The sequence below is a fragment of the Lissotriton helveticus genome, chromosome 10 (genome assembly GCF_964261635.1).
Source record: "Lissotriton helveticus chromosome 10, aLisHel1.1, whole genome shotgun sequence".
Taxonomy (NCBI): Eukaryota; Metazoa; Chordata; class Amphibia; order Caudata; family Salamandridae; genus Lissotriton; species Lissotriton helveticus.
Window position 1 is genome coordinate 1053576563 of NC_136071.1, and position 19746 is coordinate 1053596308.

General features: G+C 42.7%; 1 protein-coding gene across 2 annotated transcripts in view; it reads right to left on the reverse strand.

Moving 5' to 3' along the window:
• DGKB (diacylglycerol kinase beta) overlaps positions 1 to 19746 on the reverse strand; it is a 1755973-nt gene that overhangs the window by 551734 nt on the left and 1184493 nt on the right. For both annotated transcript variants that reach the window (XM_078663763.1, XM_078663762.1), the window contains one exon: positions 1361 to 1451. In XM_078663763.1, the coding sequence (XP_078519889.1) occupies positions 1361 to 1451 (91 nt within the window). The remainder of the gene's footprint in view (positions 1 to 1360; positions 1452 to 19746) is intronic.

Genomic DNA, 19746 nt, shown 5'->3' on the forward strand with positions numbered 1-19746 from the left:
TGGCAGGGGAGAGGATTATGCGGAGCTGTGGGAACCATTCATTTATCTCCTATCTCGAGATCTGCGTGAGGTAACATGTCCAAAGTATGTGCAGATCCTGCAACTTATCCCAGTGGCGCCTCAGGGTGCAGTCCAATAGCTTCGGAGGATCTGGCATGTGCTGGGTGGCGGGTGTGACTTAGCGTGTGCAGGGGGGGTAGACGAGACTGATGCGGAGGAGGGTGGTGGGGGGTGGGGGGTGGGGGATTTTTGTTTTGTTTGTTGTTCCTGTTTCTATTCTTAATCTCAGTAAAATGCTACAAGTGCTGGCTGTTGCATGCGCCCTCGCCGGGTTGCCTTCCGGGGTGTAGACCCAAAGGCTGTGTTTAATATTACTGGATCTTGCTCTGCCGGCCAGTGGATGTAGGCAGCTGGGCTGTGTTCTGTGACGTTATACTGCTTAATAAAAATGATTGATTCCAAAAATATAGACTGCAAACATGAAAAAAATCATTTGCAGGAGTATTTTAACTCACTGAACCTACTAAACGACTGTTTCAAACAGCTGCGCCTCCTGACGATCTCAGGCCCAATGGCCAAAATAAAGTCAGGATAGTCCTTTTCAAAATGGGGTATATTACCCTTTTATGTACCATGTATGAAACTGTCCAGAGTCTAAACTGGTCATGGAAGGCTGTGCAACTCTAGTCACCTCTTCTACGGCATCCTTCAAGTTTGGGGGCACGCCTGCCTCAATTCTTCCAACAGTTTGCAGGCATTGCTCGCGTGCACCTGAATGATGGAGGTGCTTTAAAATGACACCAGAGCTATCACCAGTAATCACTAATAAGTTACGCATTCCATCTGAGAGTGAGTCTGCACTTAAGGACAGGATATTATTATTCTGTTTAATAAATTAATTCTCTATGGAGATTGCAACAAAACAAGACGCGTTCCGGCTGGATAACATATTTTCTCAATCTAAAAAGCACCATTTTGGTGCTGCATTTATGATTTAAGAATAAACACAAAGACAATACTAGTGCCTAGTGCTAGCTATCTCCTCATCTTACTTCTCCATTACAATATAAACCCACCTCTTTCTTCACAACAGTTGTCTGACAGTTTCTGTATCAGGCCGTACTTTGGGCAGCTGCTACTAAAGGATATGTGTAATGGATATATTAATGATAATACGCACTTTGTAGGATTATTAATTTCGAATAAAAATAATTTCCTGTGCTATATTAATCAGGCCATATATCATGAATCAAGTAACTCATGTAGTTTCATCTGAAAAAAGTAAAATAACTTTTTAATTTCTATCTACTAAGGCATTTCACACATTTAATTTGTTTCAATAGCTCCATGATAGTCTTACTTCTATTTCCAGTGACTCGTGTACCTTCTTACACGTGGCTGAGAATGTTTCAGAAGTGCCAAATTCAAAATACCAAAACTTGTTCTTCATTCTGAAATAAAAATAAAAGAGAATAATGTAATCATTAAATATAAAATTGCATCACAGTACACAGTAAATATTTCGAGGTCATATAAAAGAACAGGTTAGAGAGCATAAGATGTGATGCCCTAAATTATTCCACACGCCATGTGAAACTAAAGGTTGCCATTACATTTTACACTGTATCACACACTGAAAAATGTTGCATTCACAAATATTTACAAATTACAGTTTGATTTGACAGAACATTACTGCTTGATAGTTTCACATAATGACATTAAAAGAAACAGCAATGGATTTTGTTTACTTTTTTTCTTCTTTTGTTGTAATCCAAAACTGTGTTTTCTTTATTTACTCTATGCGTGAATTTTGCATAATAACAATTCTAATGGGTGTTTGTGAGGTTTTGGGTGTATTACTATATGACAGGGCTGTGGGGCCTTTTCTTGGAGTGCACCCACCTGGGTGCAGTCAGTATTGTTTACTTAACCTTAGTTCGAACATGGGTAGCTGTGGCTGGGAGCAGTAAGGCTTGGCAAAGGAACTTAAGGCCACATTTATGAGGATGTCATGCAATGCTGCTCAGCAAGTCACCTTGCTGTGCTGCGTGATACAGAAATGGCCGGAATTTGCAATATTTAAGTCAATTTGGCGCATTCCTGTCCTTTCGCTTGCGCTAGCACCCTTTTGGAAGCCTAGTGCCAATACAGGCACCCTTGCACCATGGTGCAACAGAGCCTGTGTTGCATGCAGGAATGTTTTTGTGCATGATGGGGCATCTTCCTACACAAAAAAAATCCTGGAAGCCATATTCCTTTTTCTGTGTGTGCTGCAGAATTCACACTTAGAAAGAGGTAGAAACAATGAGAAATAGAGATATTTCTCTTTGTTTCGCCTCTCCTGGAAGCTGTACATCTTAGGCGTATCCCCAGGTTTACACGTTTTTGCTAATCTGGGGATGCATCAACATCCATGGGAGTTGCATGGGAACACCTACCCAGGGGGAACACCTACCCAAGGCAGAGTAACACAACGCCTTGCTTTGCACTGTGATGCATTACTCCAGATTTCTGAAGCCACTCAGAGCCACGCAAAGTGGCTTTGCGTGTCTTTAAAAATCTCACTTAGAGGTTTGTGCCACACATGTACCATGCTGCATGGTGAATACATGACACAGCCCTCTCATAAACAAGGTCCTTAGAGTAAAGAATTAACAGCACCAATCAACAGAATAAGAAAGTCACACTTCAGTAAAAAAAAAAACACAGCAACAATGTATACCAATAGAGCATATTTGTATACATTTTTGGAGACCTTTGTTATCAAAATCCACCAAAGGGTTCCAGAGATACACACTTTAGAACGTTTTATCACTATTAAATGCAACCGTCAACTAGTATTAGTCAACAAAAAGTTTGTGAAATTTTTCAAAATAGTACCGGTACTCCAGCCCAGGTTGGGTGACTGAATCCGGGAGGAAGAAGTCTAGGTAGCCAGAGACTGTACTTTGGACAATTAGTTGGACACCAGGGTGTTTTGAAGGAAGTTCCAAACTTTATAGGATGACTGCCATATATATATCAATGGAGTGGTCCTGATGCTAAGGATACTGGAAAATGATGCTCAGAGGATGCTCCAGTAGTGGTGCGGTTGATGGGGGTGTCTCTGTGGTTGTCCCTCAGTCCACAGGTGATGAGGGGCGACTTTAGCCATGGAGCTCAGGGTTCCTCAAAATCCTCTATGTTGCAGTAGTTTGTCAGACAATGCTATGCTACTGGGCACTTTACGCCATGGGTGTGGCAAAACCCTTAGGTACGATGAATATGATCTTTGATAGCACTCCCTGCTCCGCAGACACGGAAAACTTTTGGCTATCTCGGATTTGTCCTTTTGTGCACCTGGCGACTGGTAGTGGCTGATCTTCTGCGGTGGCTACCAACTTGTTGGTTTGGGGTCTTTCAGCTCTTTTGTCCCTGACGCTGGTTGCAGGGGAGCAGCCAACAGCTCTTTGGAGTCACTGCTGTGGGGGAAGGAGAGATATCAACTTTTCCCCGTGTTGGGAGCCGCAGGCACAGTCCCAATCTCACTAGCTCAAATGTGCAACAGGTGCAGTCTTCTCAACGGGGCAGCCTTCCTTTGTGTGGGTTAAGGGCAGCAGGCAAGTCCTTCTTTGGTCCTCTCTTCGATTCCAGTGTGATATGTTGGGCAGGGTGCCAGGGGTGCCACATGTATCCCAGGAAGGTGTCCTGAGGGGACCACACAGTCACTAGGCTATGGGCTACTAGGTCCCCTCCTACCTAGTGGCATTTTTCCTGCAGTATGAGGCATCTAGCTGTCCCAGAGTGCCCCATTTGTGCCCCTTTTAAAATTGCACAACAATTCCTTGGTCGTCAGGAGCCCAGTGAATTAAACACCCACAGGAAAAATGGTTTGGGGATGGGTTTTCCATTTCTGGCTCTTTACCCTAATTGTCTGCAGGAACTAAAGTCATCCTGCTCAGTGGTGTTGTCCCAGTTAGCCCTTCAAAGGCTATGTCCCTTTTGATGCTTGCCTTTTGGGCTACCACCTTGAGTGGCCATCCTGGGAAAGGAGGTCTTTCCTCCCTTCATGGCAACTGACTTTTCTCCTGGACCTGAGAGTTCTTCACATGTCTCTCCTTGTTATGTTATGTTATGTTATTTATTATTTGTTAAGCGCGCATACGCCCGAAGGCTTCTTGGCGCTAGAGAGAATCAAACATAACAGTACATAAAAGACACAAATCACTGTTTACAATAAGCCTGAGAAAAAAGAAAAGTTTTAAATGCCTTCCTAAAAGTAAGGAGGTCCCTACTGTGTCGCAGGGTCAGGGGAAGTGAGTTCCACAATGAAGCAGCTAAAAACTGAAAACCGCTACCTCCCTGACGTTTCCTTTTAAAACGAGGAACCTCAAGTAGGTCTTTGTGGGCAGATCTCAAGCAGCGCAGAGGTTGATATTTACGCAGCAATTGTCTAAGAAACATGGGACCCTTACCCTCCAAAGCCTTAAACACAATACAGCCCACCTTGAATGTTGCTCTCTGTTCCACAGGCAGCCAATGCAAGGTCTCCAGTCCATGTCTAATCGATTCCCACTTCGGGACTTTACAGATAAGTCTCGCAGCTTGATTTTGCAGGTATTGCAATCTTTTCAGTTGGCCAATAGGAGCCCCCAAATAGAGGCCATTTGAAAAATCGATATGAGACAGGACTAGAGCACTGACTGTCTGAATTAAGGCCAAACCTGTGAGGAGATGTGCTATTTTCTTGATCTTCCTCAGTTGGAAAAACCCCGAGGAGACCACTGTTCCAACTTGACTTTCCAAGGAAAGGTCCTCACTAAGAGTCACTCCCAAACTTTTTATTGTACGGGATTTTTTTGGAGGCGAGCCCATGTCCGGTGGCCAAAAACAAGGGCTCCAACTGATCTCACTCTTCCCAGGTAGAATGAGCTCCGTTTTTCCCGGATTTAACTTAAGGTGGTTTAGAGACATCCACCTTTGGATAAAGGACATGGTTGCTCGAAAGTCCTCGGCCGCATTATGTGAGTTTAGGACAAACACCAACTGCAGGTCGTCTGCATAATTATATACATCAACCTTAAACTGTTGTAGAGAGAACAAAAGAGGCCGCATATACAAATTAAATAATAAAGGGGACAAGGAAGATCCTTGGGGAACCCCACAGAAAGAAATATTTTTAGGGGCTGTAAAAGAACCCAGTCGAACCGACTGGGTACATTCTGAAATAAAAGACCTAAGCCAGGCCAAAGCCGAATCTCGAAGTCCGGCCTGTTCGACACGGTTGACCAAGATGGTATAGTCAACCGTGTCGAACGCGGCAGACAGGTCCAATAACACCAAGGCCTGGTGCAGGTCACTGTCAGCATTAGACATCAAGGTGTTCTGGACGGCCAATATCACTGCCTCAGTAGAATGACCAGGCCGGAAACCTGCCTGGTTAGGTTGTAAGTAACCGGAGGCTTCAACAAAACTTGATAGGCAATTGGTCACGTGGGCCTCCAATATTTTGGATAAATAAGGCAGTAACGATATTGGTCTGTAATTTGAGAGGTCTAAGGAGTCGATGCCGGGTTTCTTTTTTAAAGGGATCAGCAAGGCCTGTTTAAAACTATTCGGAACCATCCCTAACATGAGAGAATTATTAAGCAGAGGGAGCAGGCTATTGGGGAGTGCCCGACCAATTTCCCTCATTATTTGAGGAGGGCAAGCATCCTGAGGAGATCCAGATTTAACTCTGGTGAGCAAATCTTGGAGAATTTGGTCAGTGATTAAAGGAAAAGAATGCAAGGTAAGGGGATTAAAAAAGGTATCATCTATCGGGATACAAGCTGGGAGCTTGGATAGAGTATCCTTAATCAGCACTATTTTATCATTAAAATAATCATTCAGGGAGTTGCAGAGCGATTGTGAGGGGACAACCGGGGGAGAAGTTCTTTCATCATTGCACAGCTCAGTCACAATCCTGAAAATTTCTTTAGACTTATTAGTCGCATTAAGTATTTTAGAAGAGAAATAATCAGTTTTGTGAGTGTGCAGCGTCTTTTGGTAGGCTTTACGAATTAGACAGTATGCAATCCTCGCTTGAGGGCAGTAATTATTACGCCATGTCCTCTCATGTTGCCTCACTTCAAGTTTTAATTTCCTCAACTCCGGCGTATACCACTTATGTGCGTCCACGCCGCGTGAGTTATCGAAGCGAGTAAGGGGGACACAGACGTTTATGGCCGAATTTAGCCATTCTTGAAGCCTGCAATCGGCAATCTCCACATCTGAGCTCTGCTCTGGCAGAGTAGATTTTAACAAGTTTAAAAAAGCTGAGATGTCCAAAGAGGACCATTTCCGAGTCAAACTGGTAGCCTTCAGCTTAAATTGAGGGACTTTCGCAACACAAAATGAGAAACTAATGAAAAAATGATCAGACCAACTACATGGTTTAATGTCAATAAAATCAATAGGTAGGTTCAATGACCAGATTTGATCGAGACTATGGCCCTTTTGATGGGTTTGAGTATCTATATATTGTATTAAATTCAGATCACTCAGAAGATCTTTCGTTTCAGCTGCTTGTGGGTCTAATAGTGTGTTATCAAACCAGAGATTTAAATCCCCGATCAGAAGTAGTTTAGAATTATTAGTGGCAAGCATGGCCAATTGCTCAGCAAAAATGGCAGGAAACATAGCCATAGTTTGGGGCGGGCGGTATAACAAAACCACCACAAGTGTCCCATTGAGAGTATCCAATTTAGCGACAATATTCTCCACATTAGGTATATCTAAGGAGGAGAGTTGTCTAAGTTGGTGTTTCTTATTGGAGATAATGGCCACCCCGCCCCCGATTTTACCTGCCGGTCGTGACACAGAGATGATGTAATAATCAGCAGGCAAGGCAGCCAAGATGTCCGGTAAGGAATCCGGTGTAAGCCATGTCTCGGTCAGCAGGAGTAAATCCGGTTTGGTATCAGATAGTAACAAAAAGATGTCCGTCTGATGTTTGGGCATAGAACGAGTATTTAAGTAGACGCATTTAAAATTACAAATAGTGCCAGGCGTACTTTCCGACACCGCATAGTTAGAGGCAGGGTCCATAGCTATATTAATGGGATTAGTAATACCTAAGCGAAAAGTCAGTTTCACCGTATTAAGGGGTACGGGGGGGCACATCATACTGGTTGGTCGCAACGCTAGTAAGTCAGCGGATGTATACACTACAGGACCAGCAGAGTCTTTAGCCCCTAGCCCCGGACGCTCGCGGACGAGCGCAGACGAGCTTGACTCTAGCGCGACTCCGGCGCGCCTCCGTCGCGCCCGCTGCGCTCGTCCGCTGCGCTCCCTCCAGCACATTACGTTTTATGTGAGGGAGCCTCGAGCGACTGGACCGCTGCCACAGGTCCCTGCGCTCTCTGACCCCTCCCAATATGGCGCCCGTTCCCACCACCAGACCGGCACTAGGAGCCGCGGTAAGTGAGCCGCCCTCCACACAATCGGCAGAAGCCGCGATGGAACGAGGCAGAGGGGCCGCTGTTAAGGTGAGAGTGCGAGTGGCGCTATTAATCAGCCGCCCTGCACACATACAAATTCAAAAGCACTCGCGAGCTATTCCGCGTGCAAGTGGCAGTTTTAATCACCGCTTTGCACACAGTGAATGTTAAAAACACAATATGGCACAAGAATAATACAAGTTAAAATTAGTTAAAACGATTGTAGTCAAGTCTGCCGTTATGCAGTGTCTCTCAACAAATGGCGCCGGGCTGCTACCACCAACCCGGAATCCACGAGTGAGAAGAGACTCCCTATCGTTTTATGGGAGGGAGCCTCGAGCGACTGGACCGCTGCCACAGGTCCCTGCGCTCTCTGACCCCTCCCAATATGGCACCCGTTCCCACCACCAGACCGGCACTAGGAGCCGCGGTAAGTGAGCCGCCCTCCACACAATCGGCAGAAGCGGCGATGGAACGAGGCAGAGGGGCCGCTGTTAAGGTGAGAGTGCGAGTGGCGCTATTGATCAGCCGCCCTGCACACATTCAAATTCAAAAGTACTCGCGAGCTATTCCGCGTGCAAGTGGCAGTTTTAATCACCGCTTTGCACACAGTGAATGTTAAAAACACAATATGGCACAAGAATAATACAAGTTAAAATTAGTTAAAACGATTGTAGTCAAGTCTGCCGTTATGCAGTGTCTCTCAACAAATGGCGCCGGGCTGCTACCACCAACCCGGAATCCACCAGTCAGAAATCCATCTGTGCTTCAGGGCCTTTGTGAGGCCACTGGGCTAGATGAAGTTAGAGTGACAACTTTCTAAAGTTGATAACTTTAAGTCTGGCTTGGCATCAGGTCGTATTTAATGCAATGATTATTTTGATACCTTACTCGACCTTATTAGGTAATCCCATTCAGAGGTTAGGGAGGGAGTTTAGGGAGGCTGGGATGCCAACCAGTAACCCTTTGTTAGCTAATGGGGCTTCTAACCTTTCCACAGCAAAAACGACAATTTAAAATTGTTGCTGTTATGACATATCAAACTCATATGTCCTACTTAATAACATACAGATCCCTGCCATAGGGCTCCATAGTCCTTCCTGAGGAGAGACTCACATATATTCTTAAGGGAAGTGGTAGTTTTGCCATTAGGTGTAATGCCAATGTCGAACTAGCAAGATAAACACCGCCTTTCCAGTCTTCAGTGGCAGGCTTGATCCATTTTGACCATGTCACATCCATGGTGGCACAAACAGTGCTGCAGTCTTGGGACTACATTCTGCCTTACATGCCTGGGAACCTTGGGTACAATATGCTAGGGACTTATAAGTAAGTCAGTACATACCAATTGGGTGTATCCAATTTAACATATCTTTTGAATAGGGTAACATCACTGGAACTGAGGTCTGGTTGGCAGGCCTTGGTGTACTCTCAGAGTAGAAAAACCATTAGTTTTATAATTTAAGTGGGGCATAAAGTGAAGGGAAACATTCACAAAGGCCTATTTTCTTACAGCAATCTAGTATGTGGATGAACACAAAGACACCCAGGTTTGTGGGTCTTCCTTAAAGTTTGGCTGGCACATTTCCACACTGAATATCCAAGATGGGATTAGTGGCTTCATTGGGAAAATATTTTCCCAGTGGAGAGAAAAAAGCATTTCAAAGTGGAATGGCACTTGTGTGACATATTTAGGCATGTGTGTATTCCCCAGGATAAATTTACACAGGCACATGGACATTTTTTTTAAATCCTGAAGTACTTCTGTGAAACTTTGAATTTTGCAGATTCACAATTGGAGTCTTGGAACCCTTTTTAATTCAAAAACAGTTGCAAATCTATTCCAAACATCAGGCTAAGACTACTGGAGTAACATTCTGACATTTGTTCCAAAACAGGTACACAGTACATGGTAAATATTCTATATAGTTAACATCTATGACTCACTAGAATCAACCAGCAAGTTTTAATGTATGTCAGAGTTTGGGTGATGATACCTGTGCATAATTAATGTAGGCACACTTTAAAATCAGGCTTTCAAACATTTTATATATGGCTGCATATTCAGCACCATGTTATAATTTTAATTACGCTGGAGTAGTAGGAGTAATTTCAGTAATTCTGTGTTACTCTTTGATGCAAATTACCAATAATGATGCAATTATGCCTGCTTGCATAATTTGAGGGGAGACAATGCTACTGCAAGAGCCCATTTAGGGCCTAATTATGATTTCCGGTGGACTAAAATCCGCCAGACACAGTCTCGGTCCTGGGACCGACCGACCTCTAGTCTGTGGTCCTGACCACCTAATTAGGATGTGACGAATGCTGTTTGGGCGCATTCCCACATTTCCCTATGTGAGCATGCATTACGGCCATAAAACGGCTGTAATACATGCTCCCATAGGGAAATGGGAGGTGCAGTTACTTCCTGGACCCCATGGCAGGAACCTCAAGGTGTCTGCCACAGAGTGCAGAGATCAACTCAGACCCCAACAGGAGGTTCCACAGACAAAGGGGGCCTGCTGGGGGCCCCCTAACATGCTTTCCAACATAGTTTCCATGTTGGACAGGCCGGCATGGAAACTATGCCGGAAACCGTGCATCATAATCCCAAGGGCAGAAAGGCCCACCCTTTGGGATTACGAGCTGGTTCCGACTGGCCAACGGGTGCCTCGTGCCAGTCGAAAGCCAGCCTTTTGATTATAAATTTACTTTTTGTAGCAGATTTAAGCTAATAGAAATTAGTTAATTAAATTTCTAAACAACTGAATGAAAGCTACTAGATAGCGCTTGCGATCATTATCTGCATGTTGAATACCTAATTGTGTGCAAGAAAATAAATCTCTTGTAGGCATACTTACCTTCTCATATATTAATTACCCAAGCCTCCAAGGGTGTATTGAGTCTCCACTTTTTCTTATACTAACTTTTAGAAAGTTGTCATTTTCTTGTCCGAAACATTTGCTGCCTGTAGCCTGTTCTTGGGTCACATGACTAGTTGTAGCTGTCATTTGGAATTTGTGTATTGCTCCCAGACATTGAGGCAAAGGTGTTGGCAGGATGGGCCCCCCTGACTTAACGAGGGGAAGGAGCTGTCACCTACTGACATCATAATGGCTCTGTCTGAGCCCTTTGACATAGGGTTTGTCACTAGTCTTGTGTTTCTCCAGACAATCTGGGGCCAGTGTGAGGACGAAAGCGATGCCTGAAACCTCAGGCGGTATACGGCTCTAGAAACTTCTCCTGCTTCAAACTCTTCAGTACACTTCTGGACCTGTGGAAGACTCAGGAAAAAAGACTACTCTGCTGCTTTTCTGCAGGGACTGCCACTGTGCTGCCCTGCTGTATGGCTGTGCTACCCTTCTGCCTTAGAGAAAATGACTAGACCTGCACCTTGAACCCAGGACCACCAGAGTTACCCTAAGGGCTAGTTGGCTGGCATAGTGACCAGAGCCTCAGGGACAGAAAGCTCCGAGCAGCTTAACCCCAGCACCTGGACTCTGTCTGCTGTGAGTCCTACCCTCGCAAGCGGTGCCACCTCAGTCTTGGATCCTTGGACATGGGCCTGAAGGTGCTCTGTCATCCCAGCTGGGTCCGAGCAGATCCAACGAGGCAGAACACATCACTTTCCAAAACTCTGCATCGGAACTGCTGTGCGAAAGGATCCCAGATGCAGGACTTCAAGTTGTAGTCTGCTGCCTCTTTGGAACCGCTGCTGTGAGATGCATTCTTGACACATGACTTCACATCGCAAGCACCTCATGGACAGCATCCTTGACAATGACTGGGAACTTGCAAGCCCTGCAACTTATTTGGACCAGTCTCTGCACAATACATCTTTGACTCTTGACTTTTCATTGAAAGCCCCTCACCGATGGCATCCTGGATGAGGATGCAGGACTTGGCATTGCAGCCAAACAGGTTATCAGAACTGCTGCTGCACGATAAATCTCCATCCAAGGATCTCATGTCGTCCCTGCTGCACAACACATTCTTGGCACAGGATCTCACAAAGCTCCACAACTACTATTTAGGATACTCTTGTTCATATGGCCTAACTTTGTCCCTGTTTCAAGCCTCACTCCATTGCGATTAGAGTGATCTTGTGACTTTGTCCCGGTCCGGTATGACCAGATAACCACAGTTTACACTTTGTGATTCCTGGCGCTATTTTCACGTAAATCCTTAAAAATTACATATCTCCAGTTCAAGTTGGATTTTAATTGTTTTAATCTTAAATTATTAATGGCATATGTCTCTATTTTGCTAAATCGGTGTTAAATGTGTCTTCTGTTGTGTCTGTACAGTGAAATGCTACATAAATACCTTACACATTGCCTCTAAGGTAGACCTGTCTGCTTTTGTGCCAAGCTGCCATAGGGTTAAGCAAAGTTTAATTTAGGGTTACTTCTGACTTTACCTTGACAAGGATTGTGGTTACTGCTTGAGTAGGGTTTCACCCACCTTAACGAGTAACCCAATTTCTAATGCCGCCTCATTCAAAAAATCAAATCCCTAGTTGTTTTATCATATGTTTATTATACTTTAGAAGTTAGTTCATGACTGACAATATTATAATATATAAATCTCTAACAATCAATATTCACAGATAAGAATATCAACACATAGAACACCATCAATGGCAAAGATGATAGTGCATAAATCCAAAAGCACTCAAAATAGCCTCAGAATTTTTTAAACCAAATGAATTAGTGTGCTCTCAATTCGTGGGCTAATGGATTGCTAGTTTAAGCTACTTCAGAAAACTGAAACCGTTCATGAATAACTCAGATCTTAAAACAGCAGTCCCAGCACTAGCCATTTCAAGGATCGAGTATGGTTGCACGACACTAGCCAGTCTTCCTAAGATTTCAACCGCACCACTAAAAGCCTGTCTCAACACGGCTACAAGACTTATAACTGGGTCCAGAAAAATCGACCCCATCACCCCTCATCTGTAAGAGCTCAAATGGCTGCCCTTCAAAGCAAGAATACAACTAAAAATGGCATGTATCACTCACAAAGCGATACACTACAACAAACCATTGTACCTAGCCCAGAAAACCACTCTATCAGGAGGTTGCTGGGTGTCCCTGAGACAAGGAGATCTATTACTGAAACCGGCCTTCTTCCGAAAGAAAAGAACTTATGGCGCAGCACCAAGAATTTGGAATGCTCTCCCCCCTAACATTAGAAACATCTCGTCCATCGCTTTTAAAAACGCAGTTAATTCTTTTTTTTTATGAGCAAATTCCTTCCATAAATCCAGCATTCATTATCTGAGACCCTTCTCATTTCAATAAAGACGCTACCACACATTTACCAAAAACATTATTCTAGTGTTGTAGATTTGATTGTCAAGCCCGAATGTCTCGCTCACAAATCAATGTACAATTAATTTCTGACCTAATAACATAACTGTTTCTAGTAACTTGCTGTACATTGTTCAGGTTCAGCTAAACTGCATGACGCTCGTGTTGTTCTAAGCTGAAAGATATGCAAATGTGAAACACTTTGATACCCTATTAGGGTCATGCTCGCGCTATATAAAACACCAAATAAATAAATAAATTGTGTCCGATAAATTAGCAAGACCGAGAAGGAGTATTTTAACATTAGTAGAATATACTCATGTATATGTCTCATGTGCGTATTAATGCTACACCTAGGTGTAATTCAACACTTTTTTTGCTACTCACCATTTCTGAGTGTAGATTTACACCTAGGTGAACACTCCCACGTCTCCCCTCCTCAAATCAGGGGACAGAGCTACTTACACCTGGATTTATGACTCTAAAGCTGTGACTAGCAACATTGTGCATGTAGGTGGGGTCTTCATATGGGAAAGTAAATGGCAAATGATTTAAGTTTATTATTCTTTTAAAACATCCTAATTTAATAAGTTTTGGGTTTCCATTTGGACTAAATGTTCAAAGATATTTATTTTTTGTACTCCATTGTCATTTCATAATGTTTTCCTTGGTTCTATGTCTGCTGATTTTCAAGGTTCCTCGTTGAAATTTAAATTACTTGAACGTTTTATTGATCTTGCTTTTAAAGTTATTCTTTACTGCTGGAAAGACAATTGTAAAATATGTGTGCTAACATGGTGGAATTTTATTTGCAATGAACATACAATTTCTACTGTTTCATCTTTAACATTGTCTTAAAAAATTCAAAATGACTTATTATGGTTACCTTTAACCACTTTTCTATCTGTACATTCTTCCTTCAAATAATAACAATTTGAACACTCTTCTTCTTTCTTTCACATCTCTTTCTTCTCTATTTCCTTCTCTACTCCATTGTCCCTCTTTCCTTATCTTCTATCTCAAAAATAATTGTTTTAACCAATTTATGAAATAGGTACCTTAACCTTTTCTAATTTATCTTTTAAATAATGGTTGCATTTTTCATCTGCTTGTATGTATTACCAGGTTATTTATCTTGTTTATACAATGTTTATTCTTGGTACTTTATTCTCTATTCAATAAAAGCTATTTAGAAAAAAAATCCTATTTTGTTTTTAAATGTATAATATGAATGTAACACAATTAAAATATTGAATATTTGCCTAGACATGACAAATAAAATTGCTACAGTACATTAACTCATCAAATAATTGTTTCTAAATAATGAATTAATATATCATAAAGTTACGCTATTTCATTTCAAACAATATTGTAAAATATCAAATGCTCACTAACATCTTTATTTGTATTTATTATGTATTTAATTTTATTAAAAGGTTTATGTTGATGTTGAAGTAATTTTCATTATTTTTATTATTTTACTAGCTGTACCCGGCCACATGTTGCTGTGGCTCAGTCTGGTTAAATGGAGGAGAAAGAAAATAGCAAGCGCAAGTTTCTGATATGTTTATTTTGTCAATGTTTGTGGGTATACAATATGTTTTTTTGACTATTGTCTCTATGCGTCCCTTGTAGTTGTTGTGCAGCATCTCTATGCGACCTTTCTTAATGTTGCAAAGTAAACCAACTCATCCCCCCTTCCTCCACCCACTTCCAGGTCTGCCATCCTGACACCAACTGTCCATCCCAATATATGTGGGCTATTGTATCTATGCGTCCACTTCCCGGTCTGCCATCCTGACACCAACTGTCCATCCTAATATATGTAGACTATTGTCTATATGGGTTCCTTGTAGTTGTTGTGCAGCCTCTCTATGCGTCCTTTCTTAATGTTGCAAAGTGAACCAACTCCTCCCCCCTCCCTCCATGCGCAGCATCTTTATGCGTCCTTTCTGAATGTTGCAAAGTGAACCAACTCCTCCCCCCTCCCTCCACCCACTTCCCGGTTTGCCATTCTGATAGCCTTACCCGGCCACGCATTGCTGTGGCTCAGTCTGGTTAAATGGAAAAGAAAGAAATTGCTGTGCTTGCAGCCGTGCATCCTCAAGACTGGCTGCACGTCGCTCTGCTGCTTCCTTGGCACATATTTTACCCATTCTTTGTCTGTTTCGCTCGTTAGTTGATGCCCGTTTTTCCTTAGTTTGATTTGCAATTAGTCGTCGCACTGCTTCTGCTCTGCGATTTCGACGACTTAAGTTTGATCTTCTGCGAGGCATTTCGAATCCAACGTTGTGTCTTTAAAAACACGCGTGTATTCGAATTTTACGTAACTTTCGGAGATTTAAGATTTTGAATCAACGAACATTTACATGTTTATTAGTCTGTTCTGGCTTTTGTTTAAAAACACGCGTATTCGACACACATGTATTCAAATCCAATGTTGTGTGAAAATTTCAAAGCAATCGGTGAAGAACTTTCAGAGAATTGCGATTTTGAACAAACAAACATTTACATTTTTATTTATATAGATTAAACTTTTGTGCTAAATTCCATTTTTTAAATAAATTGTGCTTATTTAATTTTAAATTATAAATGAATTAAGAAAACATTATATATAATTTTTCATCTCTAAAACGGGAAATAAATAATGATTTTAATATTAGTTACTGTAGGGTGTTATTTTATTTCCTGTCTTTGCTTCGTTCTATGGAAGTGCATTGCAGGTCCTGTGACTGGCTATGTGTGATCACTGACTTAATTCTAGGCTGGACTAGGGCACAGTTACACCTCTTTGATATCTTAGGGGCATAATAATTTTAGAAGTGCACTTTGTGATTAGCAAAGGTTTTATTATTTTGTGGCTCTGTGTATGTATTAGCTTATGCCCCTCTAAACCCCTCCTTGATTTTCTCTAAACTCCTTTCATTATAGAGCCAATTACGATCTCGTTTGGAAAGCATTTCGACCGAATCGGTTCCAGAATGCTTTCCAAATGACTTAGAACGGGGAAGTCTGAGTGACTGATTACGATGCATCTGGATACGAATCGGTGGGACTCCCATTGCCTTCAAGTCGAGCATGTGTACAGAACGAGAACACAGGCTCCCATTGTAGAAAAGGGTGGTTGGAGAAAACCTTGCACCCTGTGGAAGGCACCAATGGTGCCTGCCACACTGTGCATGGTTGGACCTCCAGGTGCCTGAATCGGAGGGCCCCGGTTGAATGGGGGTCCTGCTAAGGGCCACCAAAGACCGATTCCGACAGACGATTTGTTTTAGAGAATCCTGTTTGCAACGGCTGTTCTAATCGGTCATCGTACTTGCTTGCTTGGAAAATTAGCCCATAGAGCTGTACGAATCGGATCCAAAAGACTTCACCAATCCAAATGCCTTTTGGAACCGGATTGGACAGACCTACCGTTTTACGGGCATCGTAAACGTTCGTTTGGAACTGGGTACGATTCGGTCCGAAACAAGGGCTCTGTATTGGATTCAGCAAACCCGAATCCGATTTTGAGCCCTTCCTAACGAGATCGTAATAGACCCCTTAGCAGTTGTACTAATAAAGTATTACTTTACATACTACAAAATGCATGTTGTGACTAGGTCCCGTTTCATGTAGGTAAAGATTTTGTAGGCCTGATCACATTACATTTTTCACTGAGGTTATTTCTTGTCCTTGCCAGTAATATAAGACACTACTTGGTGCACTCACCTTTTAGCACAGTATTATTAAAGGAAGTTTCTGTAGGTGTTAGTGTATGATGAGAATGTTTGTGTATATTTCTTGTGGGGAATTTTGTTGGGTGGTGATGTGACCTGTTGTATTTTTTGGGTGAAGCTGAGTTTTGTGCTCTATTATTGCAATGTGATTTTCTTTAGCTGGCCTGCAGTTATTGTGCAGCATTCTCTTTAACTTTTTTGTTGTGCCGTGCACTGTTTTGTTTTTATTGTATTGTTATGTTGCTTTGTGTATGATATTATGCTATGTTCTGATGTTTACTACATTTCGAGAAAGAATTGGCGCATGCCTTTAAAGTTCACTGACAAACAACTATTTATCACAATCTTGTTAATTTGCGTTCCTCCAGCTCATTAAACATATAAGACAAGTGCCAACTCAAAGCTGTGGCAGAGACTGAGCTTCAATTTGGCGCTTCCCCTGTTAACTTTTTTTATGTGGCCCCTCATGTCAACGACTAGTGTTACATTTACACCCTTTGTACTGCTGATGGAATTGGCGCATGCCTTTAAAGTTCACTGACAAGCAACTATTTACCACAATCTTGTAAATTTGCGTTCCTTCAGCTCTTTAACTATTTAAGACAAGTGCCAACTCAAAGCTGTGGCAGAGACTGCGCTTAGATTTGGCGCTTCCCCTGCTCACTTTTTTTATGTGGCCCCTCTTGTCAATGACTAGTGTACATTTACACCCTTTGTACTGCTGATGGAAGATCATTGACATAGACGAAATATAAGTAAAGTACTCAAGGTAGCATGTTTAAGAGTGGTCAAATGAATGTTTTACTGTAAACAGAGAAGATATTTAGCTGAGGACTGCGGTAAATGAATAATTCTGCTTTGCATTCGAGTCATCTTGTACTTTCAGCCAGCCTGTGCCACAAAGACACAACTGAGTACTTTTAAAGCATAGCATGAATCTTTCTAGCTTGAAAAAAAACCTTAATAAGCGAAGTCAAGTGTTTCCTTTTTAAAATTTCAAAGCTGGTACTTTAAAGACAAGAAAAAAGGTTAGACATTTCTCAGAAGGTTATAAAGCTGTACTGCTCTCACAAATTAACAGGAGGTTAACCTCAAGCACCTGCTATAAAACCAGCAATTACCCGGCAAAGCGATATGTGCTTGATGACAGTTTATTAGAGGCTCCCCACCTAACAGGGGAATAGACTCCCTCACCTGTGATCTTTTTCCAAAGCAAATGTCAGTGTGCTAAATGGTTCATTGATACAGAACATCTCTCTTTGCTTTGAATACTGATTACTGTCTCACAGTACAATCCGCTATTTAGAGGAATCACACTGGGTGGGTAAAGAATGCATATAATGTTATCGCAATACAAAGCTTTATTTTCACTGAAAGCAAGTAGTATTTAAGGTTTTTTATAGGTTCCTCCCCACCGTAGTGATTTGTGTCTAGATAAAATTGAAAATTCATTTATTTTTTAAACTAATATTATCTGTACAGTGCCATAGAAATCCATGATGAAAAGTGCAATTTGGCAACGTCATAATACAGAACTCACATTACACCACTCCTCAGAGAGCTCCACTGGTTCCTGACACGCAAACGTGCTCATTTTAAACTCCTCACACTGATATTCAATGCACTACATAACTTAGGCCCCCAACTTCCTGAGCAGTTGCATCTCGTTCCATCAACCACCCAGATATCTCTGCTCCCGAGGACTCCTATTCACACTCATCCCACTAATACACAAAACAAGATCAGAGTGATGGCCATTCTCTAACACTCCTAAAGCATTGAACAACTCCACATCAGAGCCTCCTCTTCTTAAATTCCGCAAGCAGCTGAAGACCTGGCTTTCCAATTAACTAACCTATTCCGGGATGGGATAGGCACACACACCTTCTCAGTGCCCGTATACCTTTGCCGGTGATAGTTGTGAGAAGTTGGCCTGGCATATGCTGTCCACTATTCTAGTGGGTACCTGGCAGCAGTCCTAACGACCCTTATTGATGGTAGGTTTATGAACTACCTATATAGAATGCTATCCTAGTGGTAGCTGTGGAGAACAGCCTTCAGGCTAAGTCATGAAGGAATGTAAAGCAGCTTGTTTTACCAGTGTATAACCTCATGAATAACCAAATGAAAGGAGAACCACATCAGGTATAAATATAAAAAATATGAATTTATTGTAAACACATCCCTCTAGTCTCTGTATGAAGCTAGAAGCAAAATTACATACAGTAAACTTATTTAGCACACATTAAATTAGCACAATATATGGTTAACCCTAAGGGCGTACCAAACCATATACTAAGAAAGTGGTATAAGAACCACAATAGACATAGAGACCAGGCCTAGGGCCTGTAGAACCGCTAGGGCAACCAGGAACCCCCCAAGGTAGTGTCACAGGGTTCCCACGTGGGACGCGTACAGTGTCTAAACACAGCTGCGAATCACCGTTGAATTGTATGGAGAAAGTTGCAATTAGAATTTTAAAGATTAGGGACACTTAGAAGTGGACTTGGAGCAAACCCCTTTAGAACTAGGCAGTTCAAGAGTCAATATCCACGGGAGCACCGGAGTACTCGAGCTACCTCACCCAGGGAAGCCGGGTGCATAGGTGTCTTTTTGTGTCGGGTTTCGTTGTCGTTTTCTATGGTGAGCTGCTGAAAAATGCGGCAGGCGACCAAGTGGAAAGTGTACGGATGGATCCAAGGGTGGATCGGAGATCTGAAGAACCTGAAAGCAGAGGGGACAGAGTCTGGGTCACTTGCCAGGGACCAGGAAGGCGATGAGAAGATGCCCACCGATGTTGGGTGATTTCAGGTGAAGAACGTGAAACTCTTTAGCCACGAGGACCAGAAGGTGTCCATGATAACCAGGAGCTGCATTCGAGCTGCCCCACAAAGGATGTCAATTGTTGCTGTGTCGGTATCCGGATTGGACCCAACAAGCCTCGGCAACAGCAACCCACGCAGAAAGCAAAGATTGGCTTCGGTGCAGACCAGTAAGGTCTGAGGGACTCACTCTTTGGAGGGGATTTGGAGCACATCTGGAGCAACCAGGAAAGCCCAAGAAACAGAAGAGTTACCTCATGGGGACCCACCAGCTGATGGACTAGGGATCGCAAAGGAGCCTCAAGCAGAAATGTAAGAAGCGAGCTCACGGAACACTCGTGGAGTGTAGACCCACAATCTTTGATGCAAAGGATACTCGAGGCTTGGACTATAAGTAGCCCAATGCACAACTTCGGGAAAGCTCGGG